Raw genomic sequence first — 17954 nt, forward strand, 5'->3', positions numbered from 1 at the left:
ATGCTCATGGCAGAAGTTGACATTGGGTGTGTTCGACTTCGTGCGGCGGTGCAGGAACTGACAGGCTTATGACGTCAGGGTACCGCGAGAGCGATTCGAAATTAGACTTCTACGTGTGATTTACTTTGACATCATCTGCCGGTCAATTCTTGTGGCGCCGCATGAAGTCGAACAAGCCTAATTTCTCAACTTTTCAAGACCCAACACAGGTGTCAGCCAATCAGATCGCCTTATGCAAAAACCTGGTGGCTTAGATGATCAGTGTAATCTCAAAAAATAATTGACAGATATGGAAGAAAAGGTTTGTACTCTAAAAATAATATATTTGTAACAAACAGGAGATGAAGAATTTACAAACGACGTGCCGAGAGCCGATTCCGAAACATTTCAGCTTTCGGACAGTGCTGTGAGGGTTTTAAAAAAGGAAAAAGGTTTTCATCTCACAATATCTAGGGTTTCCCGCAGCACTTTGCAGTTCGGGCGGCCCGCCTAAGCTGGGAAACCCTACCGCCTTAACTAGGTCGTTCAAAAAAAAAAAATGTCGCTGTACAAAAGGCTGTTAAGTGCATCTTGGAGAATAGCGCAGGCGCGCTTCACACCGCGAGCGGGCACGCGCGCCACACGGCCGAAAAGAGAAAAAATACATGGTACGAGGATAACTAGCCAGGTGATAAAACATCTCGGAGAATAGCGTGGATGCGCTTCACACCGCGAGCGTGCACGTGCGCCACACAGCCGAAACGAGATAAAGACGTGGTCCGTCATGTCTGGAGGATAGCTAGCCAGTTGATAAAACACGTGTCTGTGAGAACTGTAAGTGGACTTATGTTTTGGGTTTATTTTAGCCTGTTATTGTATTATAGTTCTTGCAAATTTAAAGTAAGTTAGCTGGTGATTTTGTTGTTTGAGCAACCTGCTAGCTAGGTTGCATGTGCCTGTTGATTCGATATAATTGATTCGCGCCCTTGCTCACGTTATTTATGTGCATTATTTACATGCTACAGTAGTTACACTCCTTTAAGATAATGTAATTAATAGTGGGAAATGATCAGTTTTTACAATCTTCGCGCTATCTATCATCGTTCGCCAGCCGTTCTACAACATCTGCTTCAGTTTGTGTTTATTAACGCTTTAGTTTCACTTCTTCACGCAGCTATTCCCGTTAGAGGTATCTGTTAAAAACAATTAATTTATTAATAATCTAGTATGTGCTCATTTTCTGTCATAGTTTCTTTAAAATTAAGTTTTAATTTAGTGTTTGTAATAAAAATATTTTAATTTTCATCATGACGTGTACGCCCCACCCCTTTTATTGCCTTGCCCGTTGCAGGAAACACTGATATCCACAGGCTACAGCAGGTGAAGCAGCTCTTTACACCATCTAATGTCTATCGGTCCTCATTTATGTCCAAGAGACTCAATAATAATCTTTTAAATTTTAATCCTTTCAATTTTCATATTTTAAACATTTGTGTCCTGCTGCGCATCCATGTGTGTGATAAGCAAACGCGCGTTGTCGTCCTGTTTTTAGGCGCATATTGGGCTCATTAAATAACAGAAACAGTATTGCGCCATTGACTTCAGGCCAGGTTTTATATGGTCAATGGTGTAGTCTATTTTAGTTGCCTACAACGCGCCAACAATGCGCCTGAAAACACCTTGTTATCAGCCCAGTACGCCCATGGGCGCAAAATTGGGCGCAAATGCATTTGCTATTTAAACAACATGGCACTAAACGTGAAAATGATAATTGTGCTGGGTTGAAAGTCCCAGAAATGTAGAAAAACTTTAACAGTGTAGCTCCACAATTTACAACTGCATAATTCAGTTTTTGTAACATGTTTCAGCAATACATTTCTGACATTATAATGTGTTTAGAAACACTTTTCTAAAATGACTTTACACTTTAAAGCAGATGAAAAATCTTGCGTTGACGAAGAGCTTCTTTAAGAAGGGCTTCCACAATCTTTTTGACTAGCTTGTTAACTAATGAAGCCTTAATCACATTTGGAAGGCTGCTTAAAAAGCACATGTCTAATTTAAATGCAGTGCAGATTATCACAACATTATGCATATGTATTTGAAAGCGAACATTAATTCTCTGAGAAACGCCTACCTAAGCCAATGATTATTTATGGACACCTGTCCTTAGAGGGACCGTTTGGATTAAATCAAACTAAAGGGGTCATTTGAATATGAAAGACGACTTCTACATCCTTAAGAAGCGTGGCTATGTTCTTTTGAGACAAAGAAGACACCCCTGTTGTCCGAGTAATATGAATATAGACTCTGCCTTGGCTGCGCGCAAGTGCCTCCAGCTTCTAAGTTACAGACAAAACTGTGAATGAGCCACAGCTCTGCTCTGTTGAATAAAGAATAGGTTTTAATTTCCTAAGAGCAGCCAAGGCACAAACCACATGGCTGAATACAGAAGGTTCATTTACAGCTTTCATAGCGGATAAAACAGGCTGATTGATAAAATGGATGTTTACAAATGTATTTCAATTGGATGGGTGAAAAACAGAATAAATGTTTAGTCTGCATGTAATTGCCTATGCTTGAGAAGACCTTTTTCTGCCTTTTATGTCATTAAATACAGGCTTAGAAAAGATATGATTGATATTTTATACCTATATTCACATATATTTCTGGTTTTCAGTACTGGGTCTTTTGATAAACTCCTCTATTAATTCTTAAGCGAGTAAAGAAAAGTTATTTGAAGAGATAAACACCGCCTCAACCAAAAATTAACATTTGTGACCATTTAAAGTTAAATGTAATAGCACAAATAACAAAACCAATACTGATGTATATTTATTATATCAACAAATATTGTTATAATTGTTGATTTTGTATGTGTTTCAACACACTAAACAGTCAAATATAATTTATTGAGCAGTTTGAAGATAAAAACAATTAATATTGACCATAAAAGGAAACATAACTTAAGGCATGCTTAAACGACAGCGATACTAAAAACTTCCCTTCGTTTGCGTTTTTTAGATAGATATTAACGTTGTAAAAATGATCTCTGTTTGTATTATGCCAGGCAAAATCCAATATCCGCTGTGTTATTCTGTCATCTTTTCTCCCTTTTTCCTGAAAATGCGATAAACGTCAGTCCTCCTTCTTTGCAGAATGCAATAAATCCGCTCAACAAATCACAGCGCACCATTCCACGCATTGTAAACAAAAATGGTGACGCGTTGAATACACGCATGATCCTAGTTTTCCTCATCTACTTTGTACTTTGTGATAAACAGTGTTGGGTGTAACGCGTTACAAAGTAACGCCTTACTGTAATAATATTACTTTTTTCAGTAAGGCATTACCCATCTGAAAATGGTAATATTATTACAGTTTTCCCGAGCTAGTTACTTGCGTTACATTCGCCAGTAGCACCTTCATCACACTAGGCACACAACCATAGACTGTAAAAAAGATGGATGACGCGACGTCACCTCCCACCATTGTAATAAATTGAAGCCAAAAATGTCCGACCACGGTCGCCGCCATTTTCAAATAAATCTTTGAAAATCTAATTATGGATTTGAATTTTTTATGTTATTATAACCTAAAGATGCCATGTGAAAGTTTGTAACAGAAAATAGTGGTTTTCATCTTGTCACTTTCTTGGTATAGAAAACACGTTTTTACGAAAATTAGTCTAAATGGATTTATTGCGTTTTAGAACCAAACTCTTCATCTGTATCTGTCCTCATCTTACAGGAGAATTGATGTCCACAATGCCCTGGTATGACACTTATTCTCCATGTTTATTCTGAAACATTCCACACGGTTTTTCAGTGGCATGTTTGTGCAGCACCATCCCAATATATTGGTCGGCTGAGACATAAATTGAAAGAATTTAATCAGATTTTACCTAGTTCATGTTATATTTATGGAGATAAATATTTGTCACAGTTCAGTTTCTTGTATTATTTTGCAAATCTTTAGTTAGAAGGCAATGTATGTGTACATTTATGATATGCGTGTTACTGTGCGAAGTTTAATGAGCATCCTTTCTATTCTCCTAGTCCATAACAAATCACCATTAAATAGGCGAAGATCTGAATGACCTTTGAGAGACTCTTTATCCGTGTCTCCAGGGAAGTGGCAGAGAAAATACGTGTCTTCCAACACGCAAGTTTACATAATTACTTAACTCTGTTGACCAGGGTCCTTTCCTCGAGTGTAATAAGAGAGTGCATGAAGACACAGTATGTTTATAGAAGAGGTTCGAATTGGGGGTTCCAAATTGGGGGTTCCTAAAGCATGGTGTGCTTTTATCTTAAAGTGCACCTATTTCATTGCTAAAAAACATTATTTTGTGTATTTAGTAATTGTGTTTACATGAATTATGGTTTAAAAACACATTATTTTCCACATACCGTACATTTTTGTAGCTTCAGATATCCGAGTCTTTCTGAAAAGCTCTGTGTCCCTGATTGGCCAGCTAATTTGGACGTTGTGATTGGCCTGAATACCTCTGACATCAGCTGGAAATATGATGCTCCTTACCATTTGAAAGATTATATTTAGGAGTTAACTAACAGATAATGTCGGTCCAAGTCAACCGACCCAGGAAGTAAACTGTTGCCTACAATCCATGTGTTTGTTGTAGTCCAAGAAAATAGATTTACATTGGAGATGATAACTTGCGTCATTGTTTACATTGAGGTTTGTACCTTTTGCATATTGTTAACATGTAATACACACTACACGGAAATGTAAAATCGTGAATCAGACCATAGGTGCTCTTTAAAGGAATAGTTAACCTAAATATGAAAATCCTGTCATAATTTACTCACCCTCACGCTATGTTTTTTTTAAAAATATTTTTTTACAGTTATTTTACTAATATATATACTAATGTGCTTACATATCCCAGTAACATTATTGGTAAGCAATACATGCTTGCACTTTTGGATGCTTTGCATGTTAACGTGAGTCAGGATGTACTGTCATTGTACTACTGTAAATCCATACTAATAATGAATTCATTAAATTATCTCCTTTTATGCTTGGAAGAAAAATTGTTATATGGAAAAGTGTTGAAATGACATGAGGACAGGTTTTTAATTTAAGGTTAACTGTTCCTATAAATGAAACTGTAACAGTTGCTGAAAGGATCGAGTTGAGAAGTGTTTAGTTCAGTGAAGCATGTTAATGATTATGGTGATGGTGTCTATCTAACAGGTCGTGGGCGCTTTAATTCAGGCCTCTGTCACAGTAACTTACATAATGACTTCTGTAGTCTGATAGCATAGGAATAATGCTCACATGGGGCGTAGGAATAGAAGCACTTTCTAAACATTATCAGCTTGGCTAATGAATATTAATTAGGTGACATATCATATGACTATTAGCGATTTGCTGGAAGGCATGTAACTGGGCACTAGATATAATAGGAATAAGGCTGATTCATTTAGTGTAAGGGTGCGGCCACACTGCATTTTTTTTTATTGACTTCTACTCATACGCATGTGAGTCAGACCGGAAATGCAAGTTTCACATTTTGCTACATTCAGAGTTCAAGTTTTGTGAACTCTGACCTGTGAATTCTTATCACGTGAATGCATGTGACCATGAAAGCGTGACTTTCAGGTAGAGGAAAAACTGAAAATAACTGTTGCACAATCCTATTTAATGTACAATAATAAAAGGAACCATAACGGTGCAAGGATGCAGAATCCTTAATGAATAAACAACATTTAAGCATGTGATATCTTATCCGGTTGTTGTAAAGGTCTGTGTACAAATTTTGCATGTTGAAAGTAGGGCTGTCACGGTTATGAAATTTGGCTGATGGTTAATTGTCCAATAAATTGTGACGATTAATTGCCTGTTTTAGGACCTTGACGTTTAATTGTCATAGATTTTATGTTCATGAAATAATTTTCACACATTGTTGTAATTATTTAAATTAAATCTTTTGCAAGGTTTACCTGGCAGTAAATATTAATACACATAACACATATTTAAAAGTAATTATTTAATGATCAAAAACTGAAAAAAAAAATTCCCTAAATTTGAAATTGCTGTTTTGGAAATGTATGTTTTACTTGACAATTCATACTGCTTATTAAAGTTTTGCAGCATTTCTTTAAATGCTGTTTTACCATTGTATTAAATGGCTTTGCAATGTATCTTGTTACACTGTCAGTCAAGGAGCACCATTAGATATGGTCTCATTTATACTGGAGCTGCAGCTCCCCCTTGTGTTTTTTAGAGAGATATGCAATCATTGCGGTGATCTGAAATAATCGCGATGAGGTCAAACAATTCCGATGAGACGATTATTTAATCATTGTGACAGCCCTAACTTAGTTGAAAGTCTATTATTACCGTGGCTTAATGCTAAAGGTACGTTTGGCATGACTATCAGGTAGATTATTCATAATTTAAGGTTTTATGTTATGTAAGATATATCACTGTTCTCAAAGTGTTCTCAGGTCAGCGGCTATCAAGTTTTAGTGCTCTCATTTGTCTCCAAGCTTTGCTTTTCGTACCTGCATGCCCTTTTTCTCTCCTGTTCCTGTTCTTTTCCTCTTAACACTGAAGCTCTTTGTGTAACTGAATTGGGTTGGAGAACTCCTCTTTGTCCAGTCCAGCATTCCTCACATATCTGTGTATCCTCTGGTCCAGAGGGGTGATCTAATCGACACAAGAGGCATTTATGTCCATTCCAGTTTATGCCCAAATCCAGTTTATCCTCAGTATTTCCTCTGTCTTTCTATGGAAGTTTATAGTTGTGTCCAGATGCGTCTTGATTGGATAGGAATGACTTGAATGACACTGTATGCTATTTTTTCATGACATAAAGACTGTAGTATGAGATGCTGGTAAATTTGACTTTGACTGCCTGCTGGTTTGTCTTAGAGATCTCACGAGCCATGCACTTTTAATGATGTATACTTAAAGGGTTAATAGTATATGTGCTTCTGAGTCTCAAATAAACATCTGCACTGTATCACTGCATGTAAACAAACATCAGACTGAATTGCACAGTATAGCTAGCCACCTTAAATACATATATTATTAACATTTAATATATCACTGCATGTTCTGACTTATTTTTTGGAGTACAAAGTTGGCTACAGCCTGCAACATATCAATACCTGAACATGTAGTGTTTCTTTTCTTTTTTAAAACGAGTCTCTCTGAGTCATAGATGTGGAGGAGGGGTTGTTGAAAGGTGTGTGCCCCCAATGTTTAAATGAAACCTACGCTACCCTGTGATATTTGCCAACAATAATCCCAATCATTTCTAAAGGCTCTTTGAAAACTTATCGCCTCCATAGAGCACGCATAAAGCAGTTTTTAGTTGATTTGGCTATTTTGAGGTGACAGAATCTGTGTATAGTCTTCTAGATACACCAATATGTTGTTTATGAATTAAGAGCCATTTACACTATGAACAATAATAAAAAGTATATAAACAATAACAAAAAATAAAAAAAAAAACACAAATTAAGAGAACTATTAGCGATTAGCAAGTTTGGTGGTACAAAATAAAACTTGGCCCTTTTCTAAGCGGATTTAAAAGAGGAACTATATTTTATGGCGTAATTGCACTTTTGGGAGTACTTCGACTCGCCTGAAAAGTCCGCTCCCCTTCTCACTCTCATAATGGGAGAGGGAGGGTGTTACTGCGCCGAGTCGAAGTACTCCCAAAAGTGCTATTACGCCATAAAATATAGTTCCTCTTTTAAATACGCTTAGAAAAGCACTACGTTTTATTTTGTACCACCAAACTTGCTCGTATAACTACTCGTCTTAAATAGGAAAAACGTTGATGTGTTTGGTCACTTCTAACTTTATCTCTGATTGGTACCATTGAATGAATGGGGCTAAGCTAAATGCTATGGAAGCGTTGCAGCGCGCTCCAGCGCTTGCGTGCACGCACACAGATGATAGAGGGATGTATCAACAATTCTTAATCTTAGTTAAGGTAATAACATATTTTAATATTGAAAATGAGTAGACTATTCCTTTCCCAGAAGCAAATAAGTACAAGACTGCACATATAATATACATGTATGGAATTTCGGTGTTACCAGTAGGAGTATTTTTCAGAAGTATTTACATCAGTACTTCAATTAATATATTTTTATTTATACATTTATTTAATTTAGCACATGTTCATGGTTCAGTAGTGTTGTTTTATTACTTTTGTAATAAATTTTGGGTAAGGCTGTCACAATGATTAAATAATCGTCTCATCGCGATTGTTTGAGCTCATTGCGATGATTTCATATCACCGCAATGATTGCACATCTCTCTAAAAAAATTACAAGGGTTATGAAAATTGTACTTTTTTCTTGAATTAAGTGTTTAAGAAAAAAATATAACTTATTTCAAAAAGTATTCCTTATTTCTTAGCCCGTTGGCAGTTGTTTTGCTTGTTTTAAGCACAAATTCACTTAAATTGTATATTTTTGGTCTAAAACAAGACTTATTTTCTTAGGTAATTTTGCTCATTAAGAAAATACATCTTGATTATATCGATATTTCGATCTCTACTATCGATATTTTAAAACCCATCAAATCCCTCTTTGTGCGTCAAACGATCTCCTCTACCGCTGCTGTAGTTGTCACTGTCCAGTTGTTCTGAGACATTCGGCCAATGTCTCAGAAGTTAGAGGGGGTGAGAAAATGGCAGAAAATGTAAAAACACCTGCAGCTTTCAAAGAGCTGCAGGTGTTCAGCTCTACTTTTTTACATTTTTGATTAAAAAAAGAATAAGTATTGCAATTTATCGCAACATGCAACGCATTGTATTGTATCGTGAGACGCATCGTATCATAATCCATGTATCGTGATACGTATTGTATCGGGAGGCCCTTGCCAATACCCAGCCCTAATCTGTATAGTTATCATTCTTAATGTAACAATCATTTATCATAAAGCCAGCATTCCTAACCAAATGTGTCTTCTACAGGCTTGGTGACCAGTTTTATAGGGATGCCATTGAACACTGTCGCAGCTACAACGCCCGCTTATGTGCCGAGCGCAGCGTCCGCATGCCCTTCCTGGATTCTCAGACGGGTGTAGCTCAGAACAACTGTTACATCTGGATGGAGAAACGACACAGAGGGCCAGGTAGCACATTTTGCACTTCAACATAACATTCACCTTAATGAAAAAATTAGGTGCAATAGCCTAAATGAATCATATTATATACATATATTGCATAACTTATACAAGCTATAATGCATCCATTAAACTATCCTTTGGATGGTTCTACAAACTACAAAGTTGTTGTAGCCAAATAGCTAAATCTAACCAAAAGTTTAAAACTGGCCAAATGAATCATGTCCGGTCATTCCAAAGTTTTTTGATTTCACCACCGGAATTTGGATAAGTTGGACTTTGGCATTCTACATATCCATCTAAGGCTCAATTTTAAATCTCACTTCATAATGTGGCTTAACAATACTATTTGAGCATTTATGCATTGTGTTTCTACTCCCTAGACAATACATGTACAGTAGTACAATGATTTCTGCTTAGAACATGTAATGTAACCACCGAATAGATATTTTAAACAATGCAATGCACTATGGAATGAGACGGAAGACAACTGCATTGGGATTTGGTCTGCAGTAAAAGCGCTAGTCTTTCCACAACATTCCTTTCCTTATTATCTGACCAAAACACTGCCGATATCTAAACATAGTTGCCAAAGGGAACAATATGCCTGTCGAGAAATGGATACAAATAGAGTAGACGTCTCGCAAGTAAAAGCTCCATAGCCACACCCTACACTTTGTGGTTGACCAGTGTTTATTGAATGTTTTTGCTGGGTTTATCTGTTCTCCTTCTAGTGCTTTCGATTTCTTCCTTTTAAGAGACGGTATAGATACATAACTGAGACCATGTGGCTCATAGGTCTATGCAATCTCAACAGGACCATGCTGGAACTAAAGCAACTAGAAGCAGATTGTTTGTTGGGCAATCAGAGAGCTCGGTCCTATGAGCACCCCAGATAGCCATGTTTTTATTTAAATTATACGCACTTGTATTTGTACCCTTATGTCTGTAAGTATGCACTTGTATTTGTACCCTTATGTATGCTCATTTTTCAGTTCCCTTAACTCTTTCCCCGCCAGCGTTTTTAAAAAAAGTTGCCAGCCAGCGCCAGCATTTTTCATGATTTTCACAAAAGTTTAATGCCTTCCAGAAAATGTTCTTCTTTAAATATATAAACAAACAATATATCAGATGAAAGAACAGACCCTCTGCTTTCAAAAAACGTTTTATCCTACCTTCATTATTTCTCTTGTAATCACCTCTCAAACATGGGTAGGTTTCTTCAAAAACCCCCAATTTTGAGCAAAAAGCTGAGATAATTCCATTTTTGTGAAGGACTTTTGATAGAGATCAGATGCAGAGCGATCTTTAAAACATACACGGAGTTCTTTCTCTTTCACGTGAGGCGCTACTTCCGGGTTGTATAAGTTGCAGAAGATAATAGCGGTATTGCGAAAGACGGAAAATCTCATCATTGGCAGGGAAGCGTCTTCTCTTAATTGACGAGATATCTCGTCAATGGCGGCGAAAGAGTTAAGGGGATTGCACACCGGCCACGCAGCTCGGCGCCGCGCCGTTCTAAAAAAATCGAACACATTGCTTCCTATGAGTATACACACACCGGCGCCGCCAGGTGGCGCCTGTCCGCGCCGCCCAGCTGTGACTCAGGAAGTTGTTCAAATCCCTGTCGCGCCACACAGCGCCACTCACATAGTTTAACATTAAATAACATCATATTTGTCCCAAATCATTAACGATTACCATTGGCTGCTAACGTATATTTTGCATTTTGAAGTAGACACCATCTGACGAAGCTCGCGCTATTAAATGTGCACTACCGGTTTACAATACCTCCCAGATGTCCTAGACCCGACTCGACGCGGCGCTGCGCGCGCTGAGCTGCGCGGCCGGTGTGCGATCCCCTTTAGAGTTAACATTAGATTTTTACTGTTTTGGAATCCATTCAGCCGATCTTCGGGTGAAGATGGCGCTAGCACTTTTAGCATAGCTTAGCACAATCCATTGAATCTGATTAGACCATTAGCATCGCACAAAAAAATTGCCAAAGAATTTCAATATTTTTCCTATTTAAAACTTGACTCTTCTGTAGTTACATCGTGTACTAAGACCGACAGAAAATTAAAAGTTGCGATTTTTTTAGGCAGAAATGGCTAGGAACTATACTCTTATTCTGGCGTAATAATCAAGAACTTTGCTGCCGTACCATGGCTGCAGCAGGTGTAGTGATATCACGCAATGCCCAAAAATAGTCCCCTGCTATTGAAATGAAAGTAACCAAGGGGATTTTAAATGTTTCGTTGGTCTTAGTACACGATGTAACTACAGTAGAGTCAAGTTTTAAACAGGGAAAATATTGAAACGCTTTGGTTATGTTTTGTGCGATGCTAATGGCCTAATCAAATTCAATGGATTATGCTAAGCTATGCTAAAAGTGGTCCCACCAGACCCGTTGATCAGCTGAATGGATTCCAAAATGGTAAAAATCAAATGTTTAACTCTAGGGGAGCTGGAAAATGAGCATATTTTCAAAAAAAGTGAAGTGTCCCTTTTATAATTGTAACTCAAACTCTTTTTAGCATGTTTTTGAATGAGTATGAATAAGAACTATTTAAGCCCTTTACTGTGTGTGCATTTCCAGGTTTGGCAGCAGGTCAGATGTACACGTACCCAGCACGTTGCTGGAGAAAGAAGCGGCGACTGCACCAGCCACTCGACCCTCAGCTTCGCCTCTGTGAACTCAGACTCGGTGAGATCGTAACAGGAGCTCGACACTCTTATATCCCTGTACACATTGCATTTGAGATCTACTCTTTGTGTCCATGCTGCTTTGCTTTTAGGTCACGCAGAAACACTAGAATTGGTCCATGTGGGTCTAATTACCTTCTCTCTCTCTTTCTTTCTTTCTTTCTTTCTTTGCTCTCTCTGTCTCTCGCTCTTTGTGCCCTGACCGGGCCCCTTTAATCATTTGGCCATGCGGCATTAGAATGTAAGTTTAAGGGCTGATGTGGAAGTAAAGGATTTTAGGAACTCAATAAAAGTAAAATGAATGCAAGTCTGTGTCAACAAAAAAGCCACTTTATTATTTTCTTAGCTGCCAATAGCAGTGAAAGCATTATCAGAGCTTCTGACCTTCTCTCGGAGCTCAGCCAACATGAGTCCAGCAAAAAGCAATGAATAAACTTCTGATTTAGGACTTGAATCGAGTGTAACCAATGATGCTGAATATCAAAAGAGAGATAACTCCTGTGTTAATGTTAAAACCACCCTACCAGATTCATTGCAGCTTGCAATTCCTGCACCATTTGCGTCACCAAACGAAAACACTCCTCCCGTTGTGCCATTGGTCAGACAAACCTTGATAATCTGGTTGAGGCAGTGTTGCTGTGTTTGGTTGGTCAGGATGCTCAAACAAACAGCAATGCTCCAGTGTTTACACTGTTTGTGGTAATACAAATCTCCAGATGGCTTATAGTTGTGGTAGGGGAAAGTATTTCAGCATTGCACATAATGACACATTAAAGGTATGTCATTTCTCAAGTCCTGGAATTGTAGTGTTTACACAATAGCGAGGCATAATTCTGGCCTGGACGAAGTTCCTGTGCTTCCCATCTCTCACTGTGTTTGTCTTGTGCATTTCTGTGAAGCACACACTGTAAACAGGATTGTGTCCGATATCCAATCCACGCCTGCTTTATAACGACAAGCAGGCATGCGCGATTCGAATGTAAATCTTCACATGCGGTCAGGCGGTCCTGCTTTTTTCCACAACAGATGGCGTGTAGAATGGTCTGTAATTCAATAATCCAATTCAGTCGGGATGTTTTGTCCACTTTACGTACAAAACACTATTTGGTGACAACACCAAACATCATTATTTTGTAAAAAAAAGTCAGTATTAATGGTGGTGCAGCAGTAAATATTTTTCCAGTCATGGCTTTTTACCAGCATAAGTACCCATTGGCATGATTTAAAGATTATCGCATTGCTCTATTATGGAGTACTTATTTAGACCTTATGATATGTGTCTGTATATATCAACCTCTCTTAGCCTCTTGGTTGTACGTGGTTGGAGGATGAATGTGGGGGATGGTTGGTTGCAATCAGCCCCTGACTGGCAGTCTGTGCTATTTTCGTCTCGTTCCCAGGGGACGTACGTGTCTCGGCTCAATCAGACACAAAGAGAATGAAGACAAGGAGAGAAACTCATGCAAACATTGACATATGTCATATGTACACGGCAGTTTAAAACTGCATTTTGTAGATTAAGGAGCATGAATGGGTGGGGATCTCTCGGCACACACGTGATACTGCCGTCGGAAGCCGAAAGCACTTTAACGGCACAGCTGGAGACACTTTTCTCTCACATATCTACACATCTTTCGTTTTATCTACAGCACCCAGAGCTTCACCTTTAATAAGGCTTTAAAAGCTGTACATCTCATAAAAATACTTGATGGTATGCCCAAGAAACTACTCAGACTGATCTGGGCTGACTCACACACGCACACACTCACAATCTGTTTGCTTGTGTGAAACCGATGCCAGTATGAGATGGGTTCGTGACAAGTAATTCAGCAGTCTTCGAAACTACAGTAGGTAGTCAACCAGAATGCCTGCATACAACCAATGTAAACCATTTGCATGTAAAAACTCTTTGGCGCAAGGGACAAATTTGCACCTTTAAGTCAGAACAGCTGCTGTTACATTAACATTTTGATTTGTACATTGAGATTTAACAAAGTAATGTAACATTTAGTGATATTTAAAATCAAGCATTATAAAATGATTATATAAAATCATTATCACTTATAATAATATTTTATCATACACAGATGTAGGATTCCAGCGTCCGTATTTAACTATGAGTGCGTTTACATGTGCACAGTCTTACGCCGATTATGCTTAATAAACTAATGTGTGAGGTCATGTAAACGCGTAAAATGGTTTCTTTTATGGAGGAAAGCCCATAAATGGTGTAAGCAAAAACTGATGGGCACAGGTAGTTTTTTACACTTTACCCTGATTTCGGTTTCCATGTAAACACCTTACTCACAGTTTTGATCATCTTCGCATGTCTCCCCGCGTAAATAGAGGGTATGCATTGACGTCACTTTTCCACGTGACCACGCCGGAGCACGCCCTGTTGAGTGGCAAACGTTCAAAAAAATGGGTGGTTTTCAAAGCGGCTGCTGCGAAAATGCCAGTAAAACTTACTGTTATCCGGTTAAATTGAATTTAGTTGGACTTGATAGCAGAGGTGGACAATACTTCGTTACATTTTCCAAGCATCTGTGCTTTATTAGGATGTTTGTCCTGGGAAAAATTGTACTTCACTACATTCTAAAGCATAGAATCATACAGTGTATTCGTTTATATTGCATATTAAAATGTATTTAATACCTAATTACATTAAAGTTGTGTACTTTTACTTGACTAAAAGTACGTTATTAAATGTAAAACCAAAAACTTGTATTTATGAAATGCAATAAAGTAAAAATTATGATAATATGCTTTGGACTGTATGTTTTCCAAAGAAAAACACAAATAAAATACATGCATTGAAAAGTACCTTCGCATCTGCTCCCGCGTTGGATAAACAAAACTGCTTTGGTGTGTCGCATAGACGTCGTCATTGTCTTGCTGCCCCCTCCCCATTCTGTGATTGGTTCCCTATTTCAGGGACAAAAAAGGTCCATAGTTTCCATGCTAGACTTGCAGCATGAATATATTTGCACGCAAGGCAGCATGGGGAAACACAGGCTAACTATAAACTGAAAAAATCTTCAAATCCCATGTAAACGCAATTTTCTGCATAGCCGAAATGTCTGGTTGTTGCGTTTGGTAGCACTAATATAATATACTAATATATGTATCTAGCCACTTTATATTTGGCCATCTGCTAACGTCTTCTATCCACTCCACTATAGTACACAGATCTGGTAGCTGTGTTGGAAAAGTTGATAAGTCAACTTTTTAAAATAACTTTCAAATGTCTGTGTTGCTTCACTGCTGATTCTTGCCATACTTCCGTTGCCAAAATGCGTCATCATTGTGTACAAACAGTAAAACAGCATGAGATAAGGCTACACATATGAAAAATCAAAATAAGAGTAATTGACATTTATTAAAATGCTGGGTTGTTCCATGGTTGGGTAAGTTATAGACTAACTCAACTGTTGGGTTTAATTACTGTAACCTATGCTGGCTTGTTTCAATTTCAAGGTTAATTTAAACCAACAGTTGGGTTAGGTCATATCTTGCTTAATTTAGTTTTAGAAATAAAAGAAGCTAAATAGTTAATTACAATAAAATGTTTTAACATTTAACTAGTTAATTTAATGTTATGATTATAGGATTGTTTGTCATTTTAAAATGTATTGTATTCAAAACAAATGGAAATCAGAAAAAAAATTGAATGGTCTCCCAGCTTGTTCAATTGGCTGACTACCTGATCTTGTTGTCATCTTTCTCTTTGTTTCACTACTAGAGGCGGAGTTGATGGCCAAGAGGGAAGCCCCGCCCACAGAGGCCACAGCCCTCGAGGCACTGCTACGGGGTGATGGACTCCTGGACAAGAGAAACAACAACGCTAAAGAGGAAGAGACATTGCTGGAAATCCAGGTAACACCGAAGGCTTTCCCTGGTTTTGCATGCAAGATAAGATCAGTCTCGGAGCAGCAGCACACATGGTGCACAAAATTCATTTGCATGATGCAAAGAGTGGAGGGCTTCTAAACTGTCAGATTTCTGGTGGATATAAAAAGAGGTAACAGTGAGCTTGTGCTGCATTTATCACTATAAAAAAATCATCTTTATTCTATACAGCTATCTATAGCTCAGTTGGAAAACATGGCACTGGTACAGCTTAAATGCACTATAAGCTGCTTTGAATAAGTGTCTGCCAAATGCATAAATGTACTTCCAAACCTTGCAGACTTGTCCTGGAAAGGGTTGTGGCGATGGCACAAAGCATTATATCAGCAATCAGTGATACACACACCATTCACTGTCACTGTAAAGCCCAGTCCATCATCCAAGACCTACGCCGCAAGCTGTTTTGCTTCCTACCTTCTGGCAAACAATATTGCACTAATAGGGCAATGACCACTAGACTCCAGATTCCACCTCACTGCAGCATTCAAATAGCAAAGTCAATGTATTATATATAATATTTTTTTAAAAGAAGAATGTGTCCCATGTAAACTAATATTCATCTGGAGATTATTTAATGCTGACATGTTAAAATGATAATAAAAAGAGTTTTTCATTTTTAAAGTTCTCGTGTACATCTATATTGTCTACTGAACTGATGCATTGTCTCTCATGCATCTTACATTCTCTATTTGTGGAAAAAGACCGGAATGTTTGAGCATTCCATCATCCGTACGGAAATCAAGTTCTCCACTCTCACTGCAGATATATGGACTGCTATCTTCTTTTGTGCAGAACATTGATCTTTATGTTATCTAATCACTTACCCCAACTGTTTTTCATTCTGTGAAGAGGGTGCTTGAGGCGGACGAAAATGGGGATGGTTTCCATGACGATGAAGATTTTGAAGTGGACACACCAAAGAGGAAGCATCGAAACAAAGGCAGGGTGAGTGATGATGAGCACGACTCCTCAAAGCATGCAGCGGGTGTGAGGAAGAAAAGGCATGCGAGATTCATACAGAGAAGTATATAAGATGCAATGTCTGAGAGATTTGAGGAAAAAATATATGAAAAATATAAATAAATAAATTAGGTCATTAGATTAGAATTAGGTTTTAATTTAATTTGCCTGCAGGTTCCTGCTATTGCTCAAGTGTAGGGGAAATCACACTAAATATTTCACACTTTAGCTTATAATTTTATTCTGTTTTTACATACTGCATGTAAATTTCCTCTATTTTCTGATTCTAATAATGAGGCTGACAAATAATTAATTATATATGGTCATTTATGTATGGTTATATCTGGTATCTAACGGTGACATGGTGGCCTATGAATGTCGTACAGGACTTTTTGTACAGACAAAGTAATTAAGAAATGAAGTGATTGCTATGTGGTTTTGTAATATATTTATGTTGGTTAGGGTCGAGGCTCTGGACGCAGGCGAACAGAAGCAGTGGTTAATGATGATCAGGATAAACCCTACGTGTGTGACAGTAAGTGTCCATTTTAACACTCTCTAATCTGAGTCTAAAGCTTTAAGCCTGTAGCAGATCTTTTTTGTAGCTCAAGATGTTTTTATCTGGAAAGAGTGCTTGTGATTGGTCAGTGCAACATTGTATGGTAACATCTTGCGGTAGTTTCATGTGTTTTGTATCACTCAGCTCTCTTTCGTCTTACTTAAATTAATTTAAACAAATTAAATCAACATTTCATGTCTACTGTAGTAATTCACTCATCCTGCTTTTAGACAACTATTTATTTAATCAATAATGTGCAGTCAGGAGATCATTATTGCAAAAGAAATCTCTTTAAAATGATAAAAATCATCCTGTCAGGGTTTTTACTGTTACCAGGTGACTGTACATTATTTACATACAGTACTGTATAAACAAAACATTTGTTGTATTATAACGGTATTAATTAATGTTCTATTATTAGAATACAATATATAAAAGTCATGATAGGTAAAGTTTATTGTCTGCATTTTATGATGAGATTTTATTTTGACTGAAATGCTGTTTGTCTGTTCTATTCTGTGATTTTATGAAACAAACAGACAAACAAAAATATCTTTCATTATGTTTGTGTCACATGGTACATGTCTGTTTTTCCGATCTTGGCATGGTGATCTGTTAATACATGCGCATGTGTTACCTGAAAAAAAACTTTTCTGGAGGAGATAGCATCTACTTGGGTTTCCAGATACCTCTTTGTATGTAACTTCCTGTTTTTGTTTTCTGT

The 17954-nt window shown here is 37.7% G+C and overlaps 1 protein-coding gene across 6 annotated transcripts in view; it reads left to right on the forward strand.

Moving 5' to 3' along the window:
- Nucleotides 1–17954, forward strand: part of dpf3 (double PHD fingers 3) — a 47270-nt gene that overhangs the window by 4456 nt on the left and 24860 nt on the right. For all 6 annotated transcript variants that reach the window (XR_008639223.2, XM_055186372.2, XM_055186373.2 and 3 more), the window contains exons 2-6: nucleotides 8945–9105; nucleotides 11696–11803; nucleotides 15545–15678; nucleotides 16561–16656; nucleotides 17134–17206. Coding sequence is in view for 5 of the 6 variants with exons in the window: in XM_055186372.2 (XP_055042347.2) it covers nucleotides 8945–9105; nucleotides 11696–11803; nucleotides 15545–15678; nucleotides 16561–16656; nucleotides 17134–17206 (572 nt within the window). In the remaining variant the exon portion in view is untranslated. The remainder of the gene's footprint in view (nucleotides 1–8944; nucleotides 9106–11695; nucleotides 11804–15544; nucleotides 15679–16560; nucleotides 16657–17133; nucleotides 17207–17954) is intronic.

The sequence above is a fragment of the Misgurnus anguillicaudatus genome, chromosome 18 (genome assembly GCF_027580225.2).
Source record: "Misgurnus anguillicaudatus chromosome 18, ASM2758022v2, whole genome shotgun sequence".
NCBI classification, from domain to species: Eukaryota; Metazoa; Chordata; class Actinopteri; order Cypriniformes; family Cobitidae; genus Misgurnus; species Misgurnus anguillicaudatus.